The sequence below is a fragment of the Habropoda laboriosa genome, unplaced genomic scaffold, assembly GCF_001263275.1.
Source record: "Habropoda laboriosa isolate 0110345459 unplaced genomic scaffold, ASM126327v1 scaffold376, whole genome shotgun sequence".
Taxonomy (NCBI): Eukaryota; Metazoa; Arthropoda; class Insecta; order Hymenoptera; family Apidae; genus Habropoda; species Habropoda laboriosa.
This window is the reverse complement of record NW_017100518.1, coordinates 471,443-488,577: the sequence shown is the minus strand read 5'-3', so window position 1 is coordinate 488,577 and position 17,135 is coordinate 471,443. Positions and strand designations below refer to the sequence as shown.

Below are 17,135 nucleotides of genomic sequence, written 5' to 3'. Positions count from 1 at the left end.
TGGAGGAATGGATATGCTAATAATAGATTATAAACAATGAAAAGGTGTTTCGCGTTTGTTATAGCGAAATTTCGAATTCTGCCTTGAGATTTTGCAATAATGCACGGGACAAGGCTCCTCGTTGAATACGAAAAGCTTTGCGCGTTCAGATGTATTAACAGGATGTGCTTCGTTATTTCTGTTCGGCGCTATTCAAACGAACCGGTGTTTTAATTAACGATTTGTCGTTGGTACAGTTAAAAGTCATAGGAGAATGATATAATTGAACTTGACGTTGCTGGACAGTGCAACAGGGGATTTCACAATATATTTGTGGAAAATTGGAGATATCGATTTATTCGGTCTGGATTTGTATCCTTTAACGGATGACCAAGCTAAGTTATGACTACTTTGGATATGTGATAAATAATGTAAGCGATAATTGATTTGTAACGTGGTGAATTTTTGTGGCACACTTTTAATACTTGATACTGTCGGCAGTACATTTTTCTCGAAGATTGTACTTTCTCTCGTTTAAATTTCTTATACTATCCGCGAATTTGTCATATTTGACAGTGAATTTTATTTCTGATTTAGCATTAAATGTAAGAATGGCACATTTTTAAGTTGTCGATTATTGTCAATTTTGCATTTATCATTGTAAGCTATAAATTGTACAATAAAGATATTTTTGACCTAACCTATAAATTGTGCAATAAAGATATCTTCAACCTAACCTAGAAATTATGCAATAAAGATACTTTTCCTTCATTTCTAGTGCCTCATTTCGCATTAAGTATAAAAATAGCAACTCTTTTAAATTGCCTATTTTTGCCAATTCTGTATTTACCATTATAACCTATAAATTATGGAACAAATATATATTTCTTTCATTTCTAGTGCCTCATTTCGCGTTAAATGTAACAACAGCAATTTTTCTAAATTGCCTATTATTATCAACTTTATATTTACCATTATAACCTATAAATTGTGCAATAAAGATATCTTCAACCTAACCTAGAAATTATGCGATAAAGATATTTCCAACCTAACCTATAAAATATGCAACAAACATATTTTTCATTCATTTCTAGTGCCTCATTTCGCATTAAACATAAGAACAGCAATTTTTCTAAATTGCCTATTATTATCAATTTTATATTTACCATTACAACCTACAAATATATTTCTCTCATTTCTAGTGCCTCCTTCCTAACTTCAACGAATAATCCATTCACGTTTAATTTGCTTCTTAAACATTCATCTTTCCTGTCACACGATTAATTACTATGAATTTTCATTCCCGTAACACGTCTGTCGCATAAAATCCGGCATCACGTGTTCATTATACACAACGTCTGATATCTACTGCCTCTCGGTTCTAACCTCTACCAATGGGTTAATTACCCTCTCTCATTAACCTTATTTAATCTAGATATAATGCTTATTTAAAAACATGCTCATGCAACCTCGTTCATCTCTCTCATTATCATATATAATCATGCATCAAGGGCATGCCTCGCACAAGTGAGAATTCAGTGATACGCTAAGAACAATCTGATATTCAACACTTGACTCTCGATCGTTCCGAGACCCCGCTATATTACTTACGACGCATAACATATTATTAACATTGTGCACTCAACTGTCGTCCAATGCAGCTTGCATCATATTTCATCCCACGAACAAATAATTGCAGTCTCAAGTGTGTTGTGCAATTGTGGAGAAACGTTTTTGTGCAACATACGTTCGTGCGTTTTATTTTATTTTTTATTTATATTTTTGGTGACGAATCAATGGCCGAACGTGAAACGAAATCTCGTGTTTGTAGATCATCCCTTTTTCTATTTCTTTTCTCTTTTTTCTCTCGGGAAACACAAGGTGGAATTATGAAATAAGTGATTCGTTGGCTGAACAATGTTAAAAGCTACGGTTAAACAGGGAATTGATTTGGCTATGATAGTTGAAGTACAATTTACTAGAATTTCAATTCAGCTATAACGACGAAAGTACGGTTACTGTGACGGACAAAGTATGATTACGTAGTAACTACATTGTAGGTTGAACTTTTTAACGAAACAGATTGCAGATGGTTAGATTTGAAATTGGAGGTTTAGAATGCACCTGAAAATAAAAGTGTAGTTACAATTTTGTGGAAAAGTTTGTCGAATGATTTGTTACATCGAGGATGATGTTTGATAAAGATTTGGCTAATTCTGCGAGAGTTTCGTTGCAGATTTGCTTGATAATATTTCAAGGGATAATGAAAGATCGGCTGTAATTTGTTGATCGATGTTTCTTTTTTTCTTTTTTTTTTTTTATTTGAGAAGTCGTTCCTTCTGCTCTGAAATTTCAAAAACTGATGTGTTTAAGCGTCAAAGCTTAAATCTAAAAGCCAAGAAGCCATTTACCACGCTTCAAACAACTTTATTGGTTACTAAAGTTCCATGTATTGTCATTCCAGAGGAAGTCGAATTTGGAGGAATATTTTTGGTAACTTCTTGCAATTTGGAGATTATTCGGAGCTACTAGATGTTCAGGAAAATAAAGAATTTCAAACTTTTTAATAACACAAGCGTACATGTTTTATGTGCATTACACAATACCGGGAAATCAATTTTTTCCATACTTTCTTTCAATTTTTCAATTTTTTCTTAACGTCGCCTTTCAGTTAATGAGACATTAAAAATTCCATTTTTGACAAATATACGAAAGCTCATTAATGGTAAAAATTCAGGAAATTAGTTAAATTTCCACAATGAAAGACCAAAATTAATTTTCCTTCGAACTCTTTCCTTCAATTTTTCAATTTTGTTGAAACATCGCCTTCCAATTAAAGTGACTTTAAAAATGAAAGAAAACTCACACATCTTGTCACGATTAAACATCAAACATATAAAATTAATTATCTTTAGAATTCTTTCTTTCAATTCTTTAATTTTTCCTGTTAATATCGCCTTTCAACTGATGAGACGTTAAAAATTCAATTTTTGACAAGTATACGAAAGCTCATTGATCTCATCACGATTAAAATTCAGAAAATCAGTTAAATTCCCATAATAGAACACCAAAATTAATTTTCTTTAGAAGTTTTTCTATCAATTTAAAAGTTTTCTTTTTAAATATCGTCTTCCAGTTAATGTGACATTGAAACTTCAGTTTTTAACAAACACAAGAGAACTCGTTAATTTTCTCACGATTAAACGTTCAAAAAATTAGTTGAAAAAGTAATTTTCTGTAGAATTCTTTCTTTCAATTTTTCAATTTTTTCAAATATCGCCTTCCACTTGATGTAACGTCAAAAATAAAAGAAAACTCACTCATCCTATCGCGACTAACCATCCAAAAGGAGTTCCTAAAATTTCCCCAATAAAACTTTAAAATTAATTATCACAGCTACACCTAAGCCGAGCTATCTCTAAATGTAAATTCCCATTTTAACAAACACAAGAGAACTCGTTAATTTTCTCACGATTAAACGTTCAAAAAATTAGTTGAAAAAGTAATTTTCTGTAGAATTCTTTCTTTCAATTTTTCAATTTTTTCAAATATCGCCTTCCACTTGATGTAACGTCAAAAATAAAAGAAAACTCACTCATCCTATCGCGACTAACCATCCAAAAAGAGTTCCTAAAATTTCCCCAATAAAACATTAAAATTAATTGTCACAGCTACACCTAAGCCGAGCTATCTCTAAATGTAAATTCCCACCGTTTCGAGATTCCACGGATCGACACCTAACAGCAAGTATAGGCACTTTCGACTCGAAAGTTTTTCCTACTCGAAGATGAATGTAAACGGTAACGTCCGATTGCAAGTCGGCAGCGTCGACAATGCGGGACGAGAGAAGAGAACCGACGATATCTGGAGTCCGCGCGGAAAAGCGAAATCGTCGTCGTCGTGAAACTTGTATTTCTAACTGCCGTGGAATGTCGCTCGCCTGCAGAATGCATTTATTGCCCGGCTATTCATCGGCGCGTGAATGGCAAGATTAAGCTTTTCGAGTACGCTTATTTAAGTTACTCGTCTTGCTGGATTTCGCGCCACCGCGAACAACCACCGCTGAAAGAATATTCACCGGGACTTTTGGCGCAATTCGTAAAAGGGAATATTCGTGGTGGAAACGCGGAAAAATATCGAGCTCGTGAAAAATCGTCCGATGTGAGGAAACATGAAAATTTCTCCGCCGTGTCCCGTACTCGCGTCAAAGGGAACACGGTTTTTCTAAGAATTTCCACCGCGCAAGCCTCGATTCTTCTTCCTCTTTGTCGGCGATGTAACTGAATTTTCTTTCTTTTTTTTTTTCTACATTACACCACGCAGACGTTACGATCTCTCGAAAGAACGAGTATTTCTATTAGCTAGTAGTGCGGGAAAAATTTGGAAAATTTCTGTGCCCGTTCGTCGGTATGAGAAATAAGGGAAATATTGCGTGATCGTAGCGACGTGAAATTTCTAAGTGAATGAAATTTAGCTAGATCTGGAATTTATGTTAAAATTGTCCAGAAGATTGTTGGATTATTTTAACCCTTTGCACTCGGGGGTGATTTTACTGTAGAAAAGGTTGCAAATCGGATGTTTGAAATTTTTTAAAACTAACGTAAAAATAAAGTACACTGTTTTATTTAAATGTTCAACGTATTCTCTACTTCACCGTGGTGAAGAAATCTATGGAGGCCCATAGATCTGCTCTCGGTCTTCGTTAATTATTCACCAAGTGACGATTATTTAATGTCGCTTCTCAGTCGCCACTCGATTGCAAAGGGTTAACTGTTCTTGAATTAACAATTTTGTATTATTGAGAATTTTCCTCGATAAAATTTTCGATAGCAGGGAAACCTGAAAGTAGGAATTAATGCATCGATTCGTTCTCTGATACATCGCGTCTAACATCCGATTGTCTGAGAAAGGAGAGAATAGTATCCAGTGATTCAACGCCTATCAATATTGTCGATATTCTTTATATCAGGTCATCCTGAAAAATTCTCGCAATTCAACCCAGAATCTCCATCGTGAAGTGAAACATTTTCTGAAATTTCTAACAGGTGTGTCGAATATTATGCAAATTATTCTAAATAAAAATCTTTCACTTCTATGGAATTATGATTTTTTTTCTAAATGAGCGGGTTAAACCGCGAGAATTTTTAAATTGGAAGTGCTCGAACGACTACGGAAAAGAGTGCTCCGCGTGAGACCAGCGATGGCCAGCACTTGGAAATTGCATCACGACAACGCACCGTGCCACACCGCACTGTTGGTACAGGAGTGGCAGGCCAAACACAACTTGCTAACGCTACCTCATCCACCTTACAGCCCGGACCTGGCTCCACCTGACTTTTTCCTTTTTCCCCGATTAAAAAGGCAGATGAAAGGACGTCGTTTTGACACAATTGAGACAGTGCAAGAGGCCGTAACGCGTGGATTGAGGAGCATCCCGGTTGAAAATTTCCAGCAGGCGTATGCGAACTGGCAGACTCGCTATACTAAATGTATTAATTCAGGAGGGTGTTATTTCGAAGAATATTAACGACTTATACGAATATCTGCAATAAATTTGTTTTGATCAAGTCAGTCCTACTACTTTTGAAACGCACCCTGTAGATTAAAAGAACTGCAAAAGATCTTTTTTATTTTTTATTTATTTGGTCGTCGATTCAGTTTCTCATCGTCAACCCTCGAAAAATAAAAGACGTCGATTATGTGACCCAACGAGCTACTTAAATTCAAGATCTCCCAGAACAGAATCATTTCATTCCGCGAGACAGAACTCACGGCAGAACTGTGCTCGATAAAATTTCCCAAACGAACGAACGAATTTCCCTTTGGTTTCGCACCTTATTTGCTTTAACACCTTTTCCCGCGTGAATCACAAGATTGTAGGCAGTTAGGCCGGGAGTGATTTATCATTCAGCATATTCGCAAAGGGGCAAAGATACTCGGCGTGTTTACGGCCGTATATATGCGCATACATTTGGCGCAAGACTTTAACCGGGTCTCTTGATCATGAGGATGAAAATGAAAATGATAATTTGTCGTATACGAATCAGCAAGTCAAATCTACAGAGAGTTAGACGGGGCTCGCGCTTCGAATGCGCCCGCCGCGGCCGCGTTCAAGGGAGAGAGAGAAAAAATAGCGATGATTTTCGTCGGCGCGGAACACGCGGTAACTGAAATTATGCATGCACTTTCGAAACACATTTTATCGTTGCCGTTTACTCGCTCGCGGCGTTGTATCAATTTCATTTTTGCTACGGGACACTTCGCGGCTCTGTCCGGCCTCTTCTGGGATCAGCGAAAAGAAAGATCGATAGGTCGACTGATTTGTTCTATTTAAATTACTATCTTTCGATCCTAATAATTCCACCTCTTGTGGAATTGGTTTAATAATATGTTGTGAGTGATGGCGTGACATCGGTCGCTGAGGGGTTAATAGAACGACTAATCTATTCTATTTAACCCTAGAGCGGTCCTCGGGTCTTTTTTGACCCACCGCCTTTTTATGTTTTTAGTCATTTTTGCTGTTATCAAGTGTACGTTCCTTGACATTATTTTAAACGTTTGTCGTCTAGGTTCGTATGTCGCGTTGGAAACAAACACTGTTTCGCATAAGGTATTAGATCCTTTTTCACCAAAAAGTCTTAAGTCGAAACGAAGAACGCAGTAGGGTTAAGTTATTATCTTTCAACGGTAATAATTGTATTTTTCACAGAGGAATAGTTAGAAGAAGAATTTTTATTTTTCTCTGTATGTCATTTGTTTGAAATAATTATACGGTAATGCAAGAATTTTTTTGAGTGCTTTCTCACGATCGATTTAAGGTCCCCGGGCCAAAAAAGGCACAGAGATCTTAGGTGTGACTATTTTTATTAGCCTCACTCCATATGAATTTAGACAATAAATTTTTAATGTAATTTTAAGGGAAGATAAATTTGATAACAGCAGAAGTTATTAAAAAAATAAGAAGGCGATGGGTCAAAAGAGACACGAAGACCGCGCTAGGGTTAATTTTGTGTAATTTCTAATTTTGAATTTTGTAATTTTGTCTAATTTCTAAATTTGAATTTTGTAATTTTGTGTCATTTCTAATTTCTACTTTTGTAATTTTGTGTCATTTCTAATTTTGAATTTTGTAATTTTGTCTAATTTCTAAATTTGAATTTTGTAATTTTGTGTTCCCAAATTTCAATTTTGTAATTTGGTGTCATTTCTAATTTAGTAGTTTTGTGTAATTTCTAATTTCTAATTTTGTGTAATTTCTAATTTTGAATTTTGTAATTTTGTGTCATTTCTAATTTCTACTTTTGTAATTTTGTGTCATTTCTAATTTTTAATTTTGTAATTTTGTCATTTCTAATTTCTAATTTTGTGTAATTTCTAATTTTGAATTTAGTAATTTTGTGTCATTTCTAATTTATAATTTAGTAATTTTGTGTCATTTCTAATTTATAATTTAGTAATTTTGTGTCATTTCTAATTTATAATTTAGTAATTTTGTGTCATTTCTAATTTATAATTTAGTAATTTTGTGTCATTTCTAATTTATAATTTAGTAATTTTGTGTCATTTCTAATTTATAATTTAGTAATTTTGTGTCATTTCTAATTTATAATTTAGTAATTTTGTGTCATTTCTAATTTATAATTTTGTAATTTTGTGTAATTTCTAATTTCAAATTTTGAAAATTTTGTGTAATTTTAATGTTTTTATTAACTCTTTCGCTACGGTAAGTTTCAGACAAAAATTTCTCCTTGTGCACCGGATGAAACAGTTATTATTCAACGTTTAGATAAAAATAAAGATACTTATGATCGAAGATCAACTGCTTCGTGATAGTCAAATGTCTGACTTTCAGTCAGCAGCGATATTTTATTTGTGAAACGCGAAAATAAATTAATAAAGTGTATCTACGTGTCACATGGGCGTATATGCACGCTCTTCACAGTGAAAGGGTTAATAATATAATTTGCTCTACGAATATTGAATTTCTCTCGTATTCATGAGATATTTAGACCTCTTTGAATAACTATGAATCGACTTTCTGCGAATCGACTGTATATCGAAGAAATATTTTAATTTTATTTATACAAATAAAATCAGGAAGATGTGTAAGACACAAAAATTGAGAAATACCAAATTCCTTCACCAATACCATCTAAAAGGGTGTAAATTACCATAAGTTGGGATAGTAAGAGGAAAAAGTTGAGCCGTGAACTCCATTAGCAAAAAGAATCATTCATTCCTCGAGTTATAAAGTTTAGGGTTTCAAGGCTTAATTAAACTCTACAGGGCAACTCTCGACGAAAATCTCTTCGGAAAGAAATATTCTCTCTGCTGACTCTTCCGTGTAGTAAGAAATCCGTTCAACAAGTGGGAGATCGTAAAACTGTCAAATATATTTCCGTGAGTTTTAGTTATGAAATCATCGTTTTTGTTTGCGAGAGATAATCAAGTGAAAATGTCGATTTATAGAAAAATCAACCCAAAAATAATCTAGCTCTACTAATACCTTCATTTTTTATCTTACACACGGCTCGATATACTTGAATCCTAAATTCTTGTCAAATCAATTTTTTAATTTTATTTTTAAGCGAAAAAAGGATATTTTATAATAAATTTGCACGTTTTACTTTCCAGAAATGTGTAACAATATGATATTAGAAATGTTTCTTGCATCGTGGATATTTTCCACGAAAAGAGTTAATCATAAATTAACAAAAGCTTGTTCTCTCGAAAAAACAATTGTATTCATTATATATATTCCTATGTATCTGTGAAACGAATATCTGGAAAATTTAGTTATCGAGACGTTGTATTATAACACTTTCTACAATAACGAAATAAAAACTCTGGATAAAACACGAACACGTTTCAACGAGAATGTTGTGCATTGAAATATACGTATGCAATGATTATTTAATAATTTACGAAAGTTTGTTGCTCCGATTACTCACAAAACGCCAACGTTTTTAACCCTTCATATTTCACACGATTTTGCCAATATTGATTAAACAGAAACTCGGATCCTTAAATTGAGCGAATATGTTCTCGTCTCGATTTTATTTATCATAAATAACATTCAATATTTATTCGACTTTTGGGATTATTCGAACGCATTTATTTATCTCCAGAAATATTTCAGCCAAGTATTCTGCAAATTTCAACACTATCGATCTGTTTTTCCAGAAATACAGATTTTATCGTGCTTTTTGTTCATTATAACCGATATTGAATATTTGCTTTCGTGTCTTTGTTACAATAATGGTATTTGGTTTCTAATTCCATTTTCTACTATTTTTAAAAAAATTTTCAATCAATCGTATTTTAGAATACGTACATATTCAATACTTCACGTCGTTTAACGTAAAAAGAAGTTATATATAACATTCATGAACATAATATTGAAAACTACTACTCGTAAATTGGAGCCCAAATTGTTTGTAAAAAAATGGCGGGAAAGTTAGAATTTAAAAAAAAGAAAAGAACGTACTAATGTTAATTAATATCTGTCTCACGAATCGATATCTACTTTCCGCTAATTAAAGTGGTATAACCTGACAAGGAAAAGTTGATAAAACTCGTCGAAGAATTGAGATTAATATTCGTACCCAGACAGGAGCTTTTTAGAAAATCTCATATCGTTATCGTACGTGTGCGATACATTTGAAAACGTTCGAAAATAGAATGGAAAAAAGGGGACAACGATGAATCATGTATCTGATGACGTACAGTTGATACTTTTTTTGGGGGGGAAGACATATGAGATACATATTGGCGATTCGATTTTATAGTTACTGGTTTTCTGCTCTGTTTTCATCTAACTCTTTAACAGCCACCGTTTCAACTCCGCATAAATCTACTTTCCAAGCTACCGCTATTTTTAATATATTCTAGACTGTTTCATTGGTAATACCGTTTTTTATAGAAATAATTCTTGTAATTTTTCATGCGAACAACTAATCTTTTTGTACAAATAATTCTCCACGAATTTGACGCACGAAATGATACGTGGTTTGATTACAGCGATTTCATGTCGAGGATAATAAATGGGTTGTTTTAAGTTTCTTTTTTTACAAATAGTGAAAAATGGAGTTACTGTGAAACAGCCTAATGTAAAGCACATGCTACTTTGGTACTGAAACCTAGCAGCGATTGGACGGCCAGTTCGCCACGATTTATCGCAAACATTGGAGTATAAAAGAAATCGAAGTGTGAGCATTTGTACAGAGTGTTTCAACGTTATACGGATAAATTTTAGGGACTCTCCTGGAGAAAAACACCGAATAAAAGTAAAAAGATGTTATTTGTTAAATTTAGTTTAGTTAATGCAGCTATCTGTCCTCGCTGTATTTTTATGAACTAAAAGTTGTATTAGATACTGTTATCACGGTGCAAGAAATGGCTCCATTAATACCAACAGAAATTCTAAATAATTTCCCGATTAAAGAAGGAAGTAAAATATTCTGTTAGAAAGTACCGTTTTACAATTGGAAATAAGCTTTAAAATAAGTCAAACGAATAAGTCAATCACTATAGCCAAATTACAAAAATGTACAGGATGTCTCATTTAAACGAAGCCCCCTAAATATCTCTTTCAGTTATGTTAATGCAAAAAGTATTCCGCATTCGATAGTGTCTAAGGACCAATACGCCATAAAAAATATTTCTGTCTCAAGCTCACCGATGTTTCTTGCACATAAATGCACATTTTCTTCTCTTACATACTGTAGGAATTGACATTAAAAATGCTTTCAGAAATTAACAACGACATGACCATGAATTGTCTTCTAAAGCCTCCGAAAAAGTAACCTTGAAGCAAAAGTATTCTTTGCACCTAAAATTGTTATCGAGGCTTTCAGGTGTAAGCCGTGTCTTTATGGAAAAAAAATATTCGAATGAATGAAATTGAATGAAAATTTAAAATACACGTTTTGTAGATCTATGCCAAATACTCACATGCCGAAAATTTCATCGAAATCGGTTATTACGTGAAATAGTGCGATTTCCTAACCAATTTCAATGAAATTTCCAGCATGTGTTTAATTGACACAGATCTACAAAACGTATGTTTCAAATTTTCATTACAAGCTCAGATAAGAAAGTTGGAAACCAAGTGACCTTCACAATTTTCTTCGCGATTCTCACAAATTGCAATTTTTCCCAAATTTTTTCTACACGCCATCTAGCAAACTAATCCTTCTAACTTCTAAAAGAAGAAACCTCAAGTCGTTTGGCCCAATTCTCAAAAAGTTACTCTATTTCGAAGAGTGTCCAGAATACAGTAATTTCTCTACAAGTGTCAGTCAGTTTGGATTCTACAAGTGTCAGTATAGATGGTCCTACGCCTAGGTCTGCGTCATTGCTGCGCCTATGTTATCTCGCTCGTTGTCAGCCAAGCGTGTAACGCCACACCACTCGGTTTCTTTTACGAGATTTCACGGCTCGACAATTCATAATAGAAAAATATAATTTCCTTAATTTTACTTTTTTTCATCTGAAATTTTTTTTAACACGTTGGTGAGATTTTTCCGATGAAAATGATATCAAACACGATATAATTTGAACAACATTTACTTATTATGTCGTGTTTGATATCATTTTCATCAGAAAAATCTCATCAATATGTTAAGAAAAATTTCGGGATAAAAAAACGTAAAATTAAAAAAGTTGGTATATAAATCGCTTGGTTGCCTCGACTCACGTTTCATCCTTATCTTTTATTCGCTGTCCTTGTCTACGTTCGGCAAACTACAAAGGCGGGCGCGAGGCTCGAAAACGTAGTCCCTGACTCTACAAGTGTCCGGTTTAGATTCCTTGCGGACTGACACTTGTGGAGAATTTACTGTATTTCTGTCGTTGACTGTACGACTCCATCGTCCTCAAAGAGCTAAGTAACTTCGTTCAATCGAGACACCCTGTACACCCTAGCCAAACGACACAAGCCAAGCCAACAGGTCTGAAACACTCTGTATCTCCCGGAAAATCCGTGGCACGAAGCGAACGGGCCGAACGCTCTACTACGTCTAGCACAGTCTCGTGTCACAGTCGTGATCATGTATATATATATACACAGTGGAAGAGAAACAATATGCACGAACTTCTCGCAAGCTATCGTCAGCTATTCTGCAAGCTATTCTTTCTCTCATTCTTTCCTTTTTCTCTCATTCCGTATGGCGCGTTTCCTTTCATTTCTTTTTTTTTCTCTTTTCCCTCCATCTTTCTTTCTTTCTTTTCTTTCTTTCTCTCTCGACCTTCTCTTCTCTTTTATTTCTTTTCCACGCGCGTGTCTCTCGTTACCGAACCAACCACACCTTCCGGTCGAGAAGGTCCAGGAGAAACGAAACATGGACACGGCACGGGGGGACAGAGAGAGAGAGAAACAGATTAAGGGAACCGCGTGGCGGATGAAGGGGGGAAATAGTACGGAAGGCGGGAGAAAGTTTGAAGTGACACGCGGAGGGGGGCTGCCACACGTTTTTTCGTTCATGTGTACAGCGCTTCTATCGGGCTGATGGGTGAAAATGGATGTCGTACAGAGACAGAGAGAGAGAGAGAGATGCTTGGTGATGGTGGCGGCTGCTGCGGTGGTTTTCTTTTTCATAGCTGGCAGTGGTGCAGTTAAATGCAGTGCTGTGAGGTGCAGGCACACGCGCATATAAGTAGTGCAGTAGTAGTAATAGTAGTAGTAGTGATGGTAGTAGTAGTAGTAGTAGTAGGTAGTAGTAGTAGTAGATAAGGTAGTCCATTACAGGCGGACACAGGTTAATGGTAAAATAGTTACCCGGGCCTTGGCGCCGCCAGAGTGATCTCCGCTCGCGGAGGAGGAAGGACTCACCCGGTATCCACCGAGGTTGCTCACCACGCAGGTGAAGGTTGCGTCTCGACCCTGCGGGATCGTTATGTTCCCCAACGGGTAAAGGAAGTCTGGCTCGAGCCCCGTCACTGGAACAGTCAATTGGTGGTTTTTTTTTTTTTTTATCAGAACATGTTCGAACGATCTTCGTGTCTCTTTGCTTGGGAAATGCGGGTCGTTTGGAAGGTTGCGTATGGAAAGGGTATTTGGTTTACTTTTTTATTTCAATTGAAAAGTTTGAAATGTGGAGTTTGTGGAGTGAGTAGTGGATTGGGTAGAGGGTTTTTATTTGGTATTGTTGAGGAAGTTTAATTTTGAAATGAAAAGGAGTGGATGATATTAGTGATGGTGTTTTGGAAAATTTGGTATTGTCAAAGAAATTGAGTTTGGAAAAGGATTAAAGGGTTATTTAAAACTGAGTGGAAGATATTAGTGGTGGTATTTTGGAAAATTTGGTATTGTCAAAGAAATTGAAGTTTTTATTTGGTATTATTAAGGAAATTGAATTTTGAAAAGGATCAAAAGGAGTGGATGATATTAGTGTTGGTGTTTTTGAAAATTTGGTATTGTCAATGAAATTGAATTTCGAAAAGGATTAAAAAGTTTCTCAAAACTGAGTGGACGATATTAGTTTTGGTGTTTTTGAAAATTTGGTACCTTTTAGGAAATTGAATTTGGAAAAGAATCAAAAGGAGTGGATGGTATTAGTGTTGGTGTTTTTGAAAATTTGGTATTGTCAATGAAATTGAATTTCGAAAAGGATTAAAAAGTTTCTCAAAACTGAGTGGACGATATTAGTTTTGGTGTTTTTGAAAATTTGGTATCTTTTAGGAAATTGAATTTGGAAAAGAATCAAAAGGAGTGGATGGTATTAGTGTTGGTGTTTTTGAAAATTGGTATTGTTAAGGGAATTGAATTTGGAAAAGAATCAAAAGGAGTGGATGGTATTAGTGTTGGTGTTTTTGAAAATTGGTATTGTTAAGGGAATTGAATTTGGAAACGAATCAAAAGGAGTGGATGATATTAGTGTTGGTGTTTTGGAAAATTTGGTATTTTTAAGGGAATTGAATTTGGAAAAGGATCAAAAGGTTAATTAAAATTAAGTGAAAGATATTAGTGCTGTTGTTTTGGAAAGTTTGATATTGTCAAAGAAATTGAATTTCGAAAAGGATTAAAAAGTTTCTCAAAACTGAGTGGAAGATATTAATGTTGATATTTTGGAAAATTTGGTGTTGTCAACTAAATCGTACCTTGAAAAGCATCAAAAGTTTACTCAAAATAGTGTTTCAAAGACTACATATGAAAAAGGTACTTCGAATCTTTTCGTTTCCTTTTTTTTTGAAATTGAAAAGTTTGGTTCGTAGTTTTTGTAGAATGAATACTGAATTGAATAGAGTTTTATTTCGTATCGTTAAATAAATTGAATATCGAAAAGGATCGAAAGGTTACTCAAAACTGAGTGGATGATATTAGCGCTGATATTTTAGAAAATTTGATATTGTCAAAGAAATTGGATCTCGAAAAAGATCAAAAGGTTACTCAAAACTGAATGAATGATATTAGTGCTGACGTTTTCAAAAAGGATCATCAAAAGGTTACTCACAACGGAGTGAAGGAAATGAATTTCTATCTTTTGGAAATTTTTTTGAAAACGAAGTGATCGTGATGAACGAAGAAGTGCAGAATGTATTGAAAGTGCGTGAATATTTAACATATACGACGAATGAGACACGAAAAGAAGAGAACAGATAAACGTGGATCTGGGAGGAACACAGACAAATTTCACAATTATTCCGAAGTAGTTTTAACAACACAGAAAGATTTCGTAAACAGCTTTATGGGCATGCGAAATTTTAATGAAAAGGAATATATAGCGGGATTAAAGTGGAATATATGTCAACCAAAGAGAGGTATGTAGTAACGATGTGCAATAGCTCGAAAGTCTACAAAATAGGATATATGGGAATAATAAAAACCAATACGTAAAACGAGCAAGCCGCGTATTGTGAATCGGATTGACTTTTTCTTCGTACCCCAAAAAACTTGTTTTCTAGTCAGAGCACACACAGCTATGCTTGTGATTAATTTCTTAAATTGACTTCGTGTCGATTTTCGCAGTTAATTAATTATCTCGAATATACAATGAGAAGCATTTGAAACCTTTTAAATCTGTGTTTTTTTGTTTCTTCTTTATCTGGTTATCTCTTTTTCTTCGTCTACTTAATTTCGTGCTTTACAAACATTCTGTGTATAATTGGACAAATATTGAAGTACTTATAAAAACTGAAGCATTGAAATGAACTTTTTCTTTTGTTAGATGAAAATTTGAAATTTACTTCATTTCACTTTTTTAAGAAAATGTATTAGAAATGTATTGGAAAATTTTTCAATTTTCTAAAATTATATGTAATACATTGAGGAGTGTTTTAATAAACGATACCTTTCTGATTTATGCTGGAAATGAAAATTTACGAATTACAAGAAGATACAAATTTTAATTTTCGTAATTTTCGAGTTTCTCGTAAACTTTATCGAAATTAATATTTTTTTTTTTTGTTAAATGAAAATTTGAAATTTATTTCATCTCATTAGAAAATTTTCCAATTTTCAAGGATTATATATAGTACACTGACGAGTGTTTTAATAAACGATACCTTCCTGCTTTGTGCTGGAAATGAAAATTTACGAATTGCAAGAAGATTCAAGTAATCTTCGAATTTCGCTTCTTACAATTCCAAGTTTTTCAACTATATTCACAATATTGTTACATCGTAATGACTCTTAATAAATCCAACTTTGAATTTCTTCGAAATGGAATACTGTAATTCCGTAAAAATTCCCTGATACTCGTGTAAATACTGAAATAATATTCCGTTACTAAAAACTTTTCATCTGGCGTTACACGAAGAAATGGTAAGTTTCACAGACTATTAAACTATTTTACAACTCAGCGTTCGTGCCGTAAACTGCAAAGGCCCGTTCGATTACGGATACGAGGAATTTTTCATAAAAGAAAAGAAGAAAGGACAGACTGTTCTCACGGAGCCAATAATAATTAACCGTGCGGAAAAATGACGGTGTGCATAAAAGGAGGCTCGAAAAGGAGTCTAATTTTCAGAGACTTCAGGCTTTCTTAAGAGAATGTTATCTGCAAAGCAAGCAACGTCGAAAAGTTTTACTGGTGCACACTTTGGATGCTTTATCTCCGCTGGTACAGAGGCGCCACGGAAAATTCTGCTCCTCGAGATTTTCATTTTATCCTCTACCTTGAAGAGAATTCTGCTACATCTCGCGAAACGTTTTTCTCTTCTTTTTTCTTTTCTCTTTACCCTAGCAAGTAGGCGTGATTTGACAATGAGTTTCGTGTAACAAGGTGTCGTAATTGTCGATGAAAATTCGGGGTGTATTTTGTGGGTGAATTAAGAAATTTGATTAATTAATTGAAGGTTTCAAAGGGAAGATCGTTTGTACAGTAAGTACGTGAGTATTAGGACATTTCGCGAATGTGAAGTATACTGAAAGATACTGAATTCTACTGAAATTTATTAAACTCCGCTGAAATCTACCAAAATTTACCAAAATCTACTAAAATCTGCTGAAATCTACTGAACTCTACTGAGGTCTAACAAAAACCAAAATCTACTGTAATCTACTGAAATTTGATGAACTCTGCTGAAATCTATCAAAAATCAAAATCTACTGAAATCTCAAGTCTATTGAAATCTACTGAACTCTACTGAAATTTGATAAAAACCAAAAACCTACTAAAATCTATCGAAATCTGAATTCTACTAAAATCTACCGAACTCTACTGAGGTCTAACAAAAACCAAAATCTACTGAAATCTCAAGTCTATTGAAATCTACTGAACTCTACTGAAATCTAAGAAAAACCAAGATCTACTAAAATCTACCGAAATCTGAATTCTACTGAAATTTGCTGAACTCTGCTGAAATCTAACAAAAACCAAAATCTACTGAAATCTCAAGTCTACTGAAATCTACTGAACTCTACTGAAATTTGATAAAAACCAAGATCTACTAAAATCTACCGAAATCTGAATTCTATTGAAATCTGCCGAACTCTACTGAAATCTAACAAAAACCAAAATCTACTGAAATCTCAAGTCTATTGAAATCTACTGAACTCTACTGAAATCTAAGAAAAACCAAGATCTACTAAAATCTACCGAAATCTGAATTCTACTGAAATTTGCTGAACTCTGCTGAAATCTAACAAAAACCAAAATCTACTGAAATCTCAAGTCTATTGAAATCTACTGAACTCTACTGAAATCTAAGAAAAA

General features: G+C 34.2%; 1 protein-coding gene across 1 annotated transcript in view; it reads right to left on the bottom strand.

The window, feature by feature from the left end:
• The window catches only part of LOC108576517 (lachesin-like), a 258,907-nt gene that overhangs the window by 65,280 nt on the left and 176,492 nt on the right, over positions 1-17,135 (bottom strand). The window contains exon 2 of the mRNA XM_017939524.1: positions 12,812-12,918. Coding sequence (XP_017795013.1) covers positions 12,812-12,918 — 107 coding nt within the window. The remainder of the gene's footprint in view (positions 1-12,811; positions 12,919-17,135) is intronic.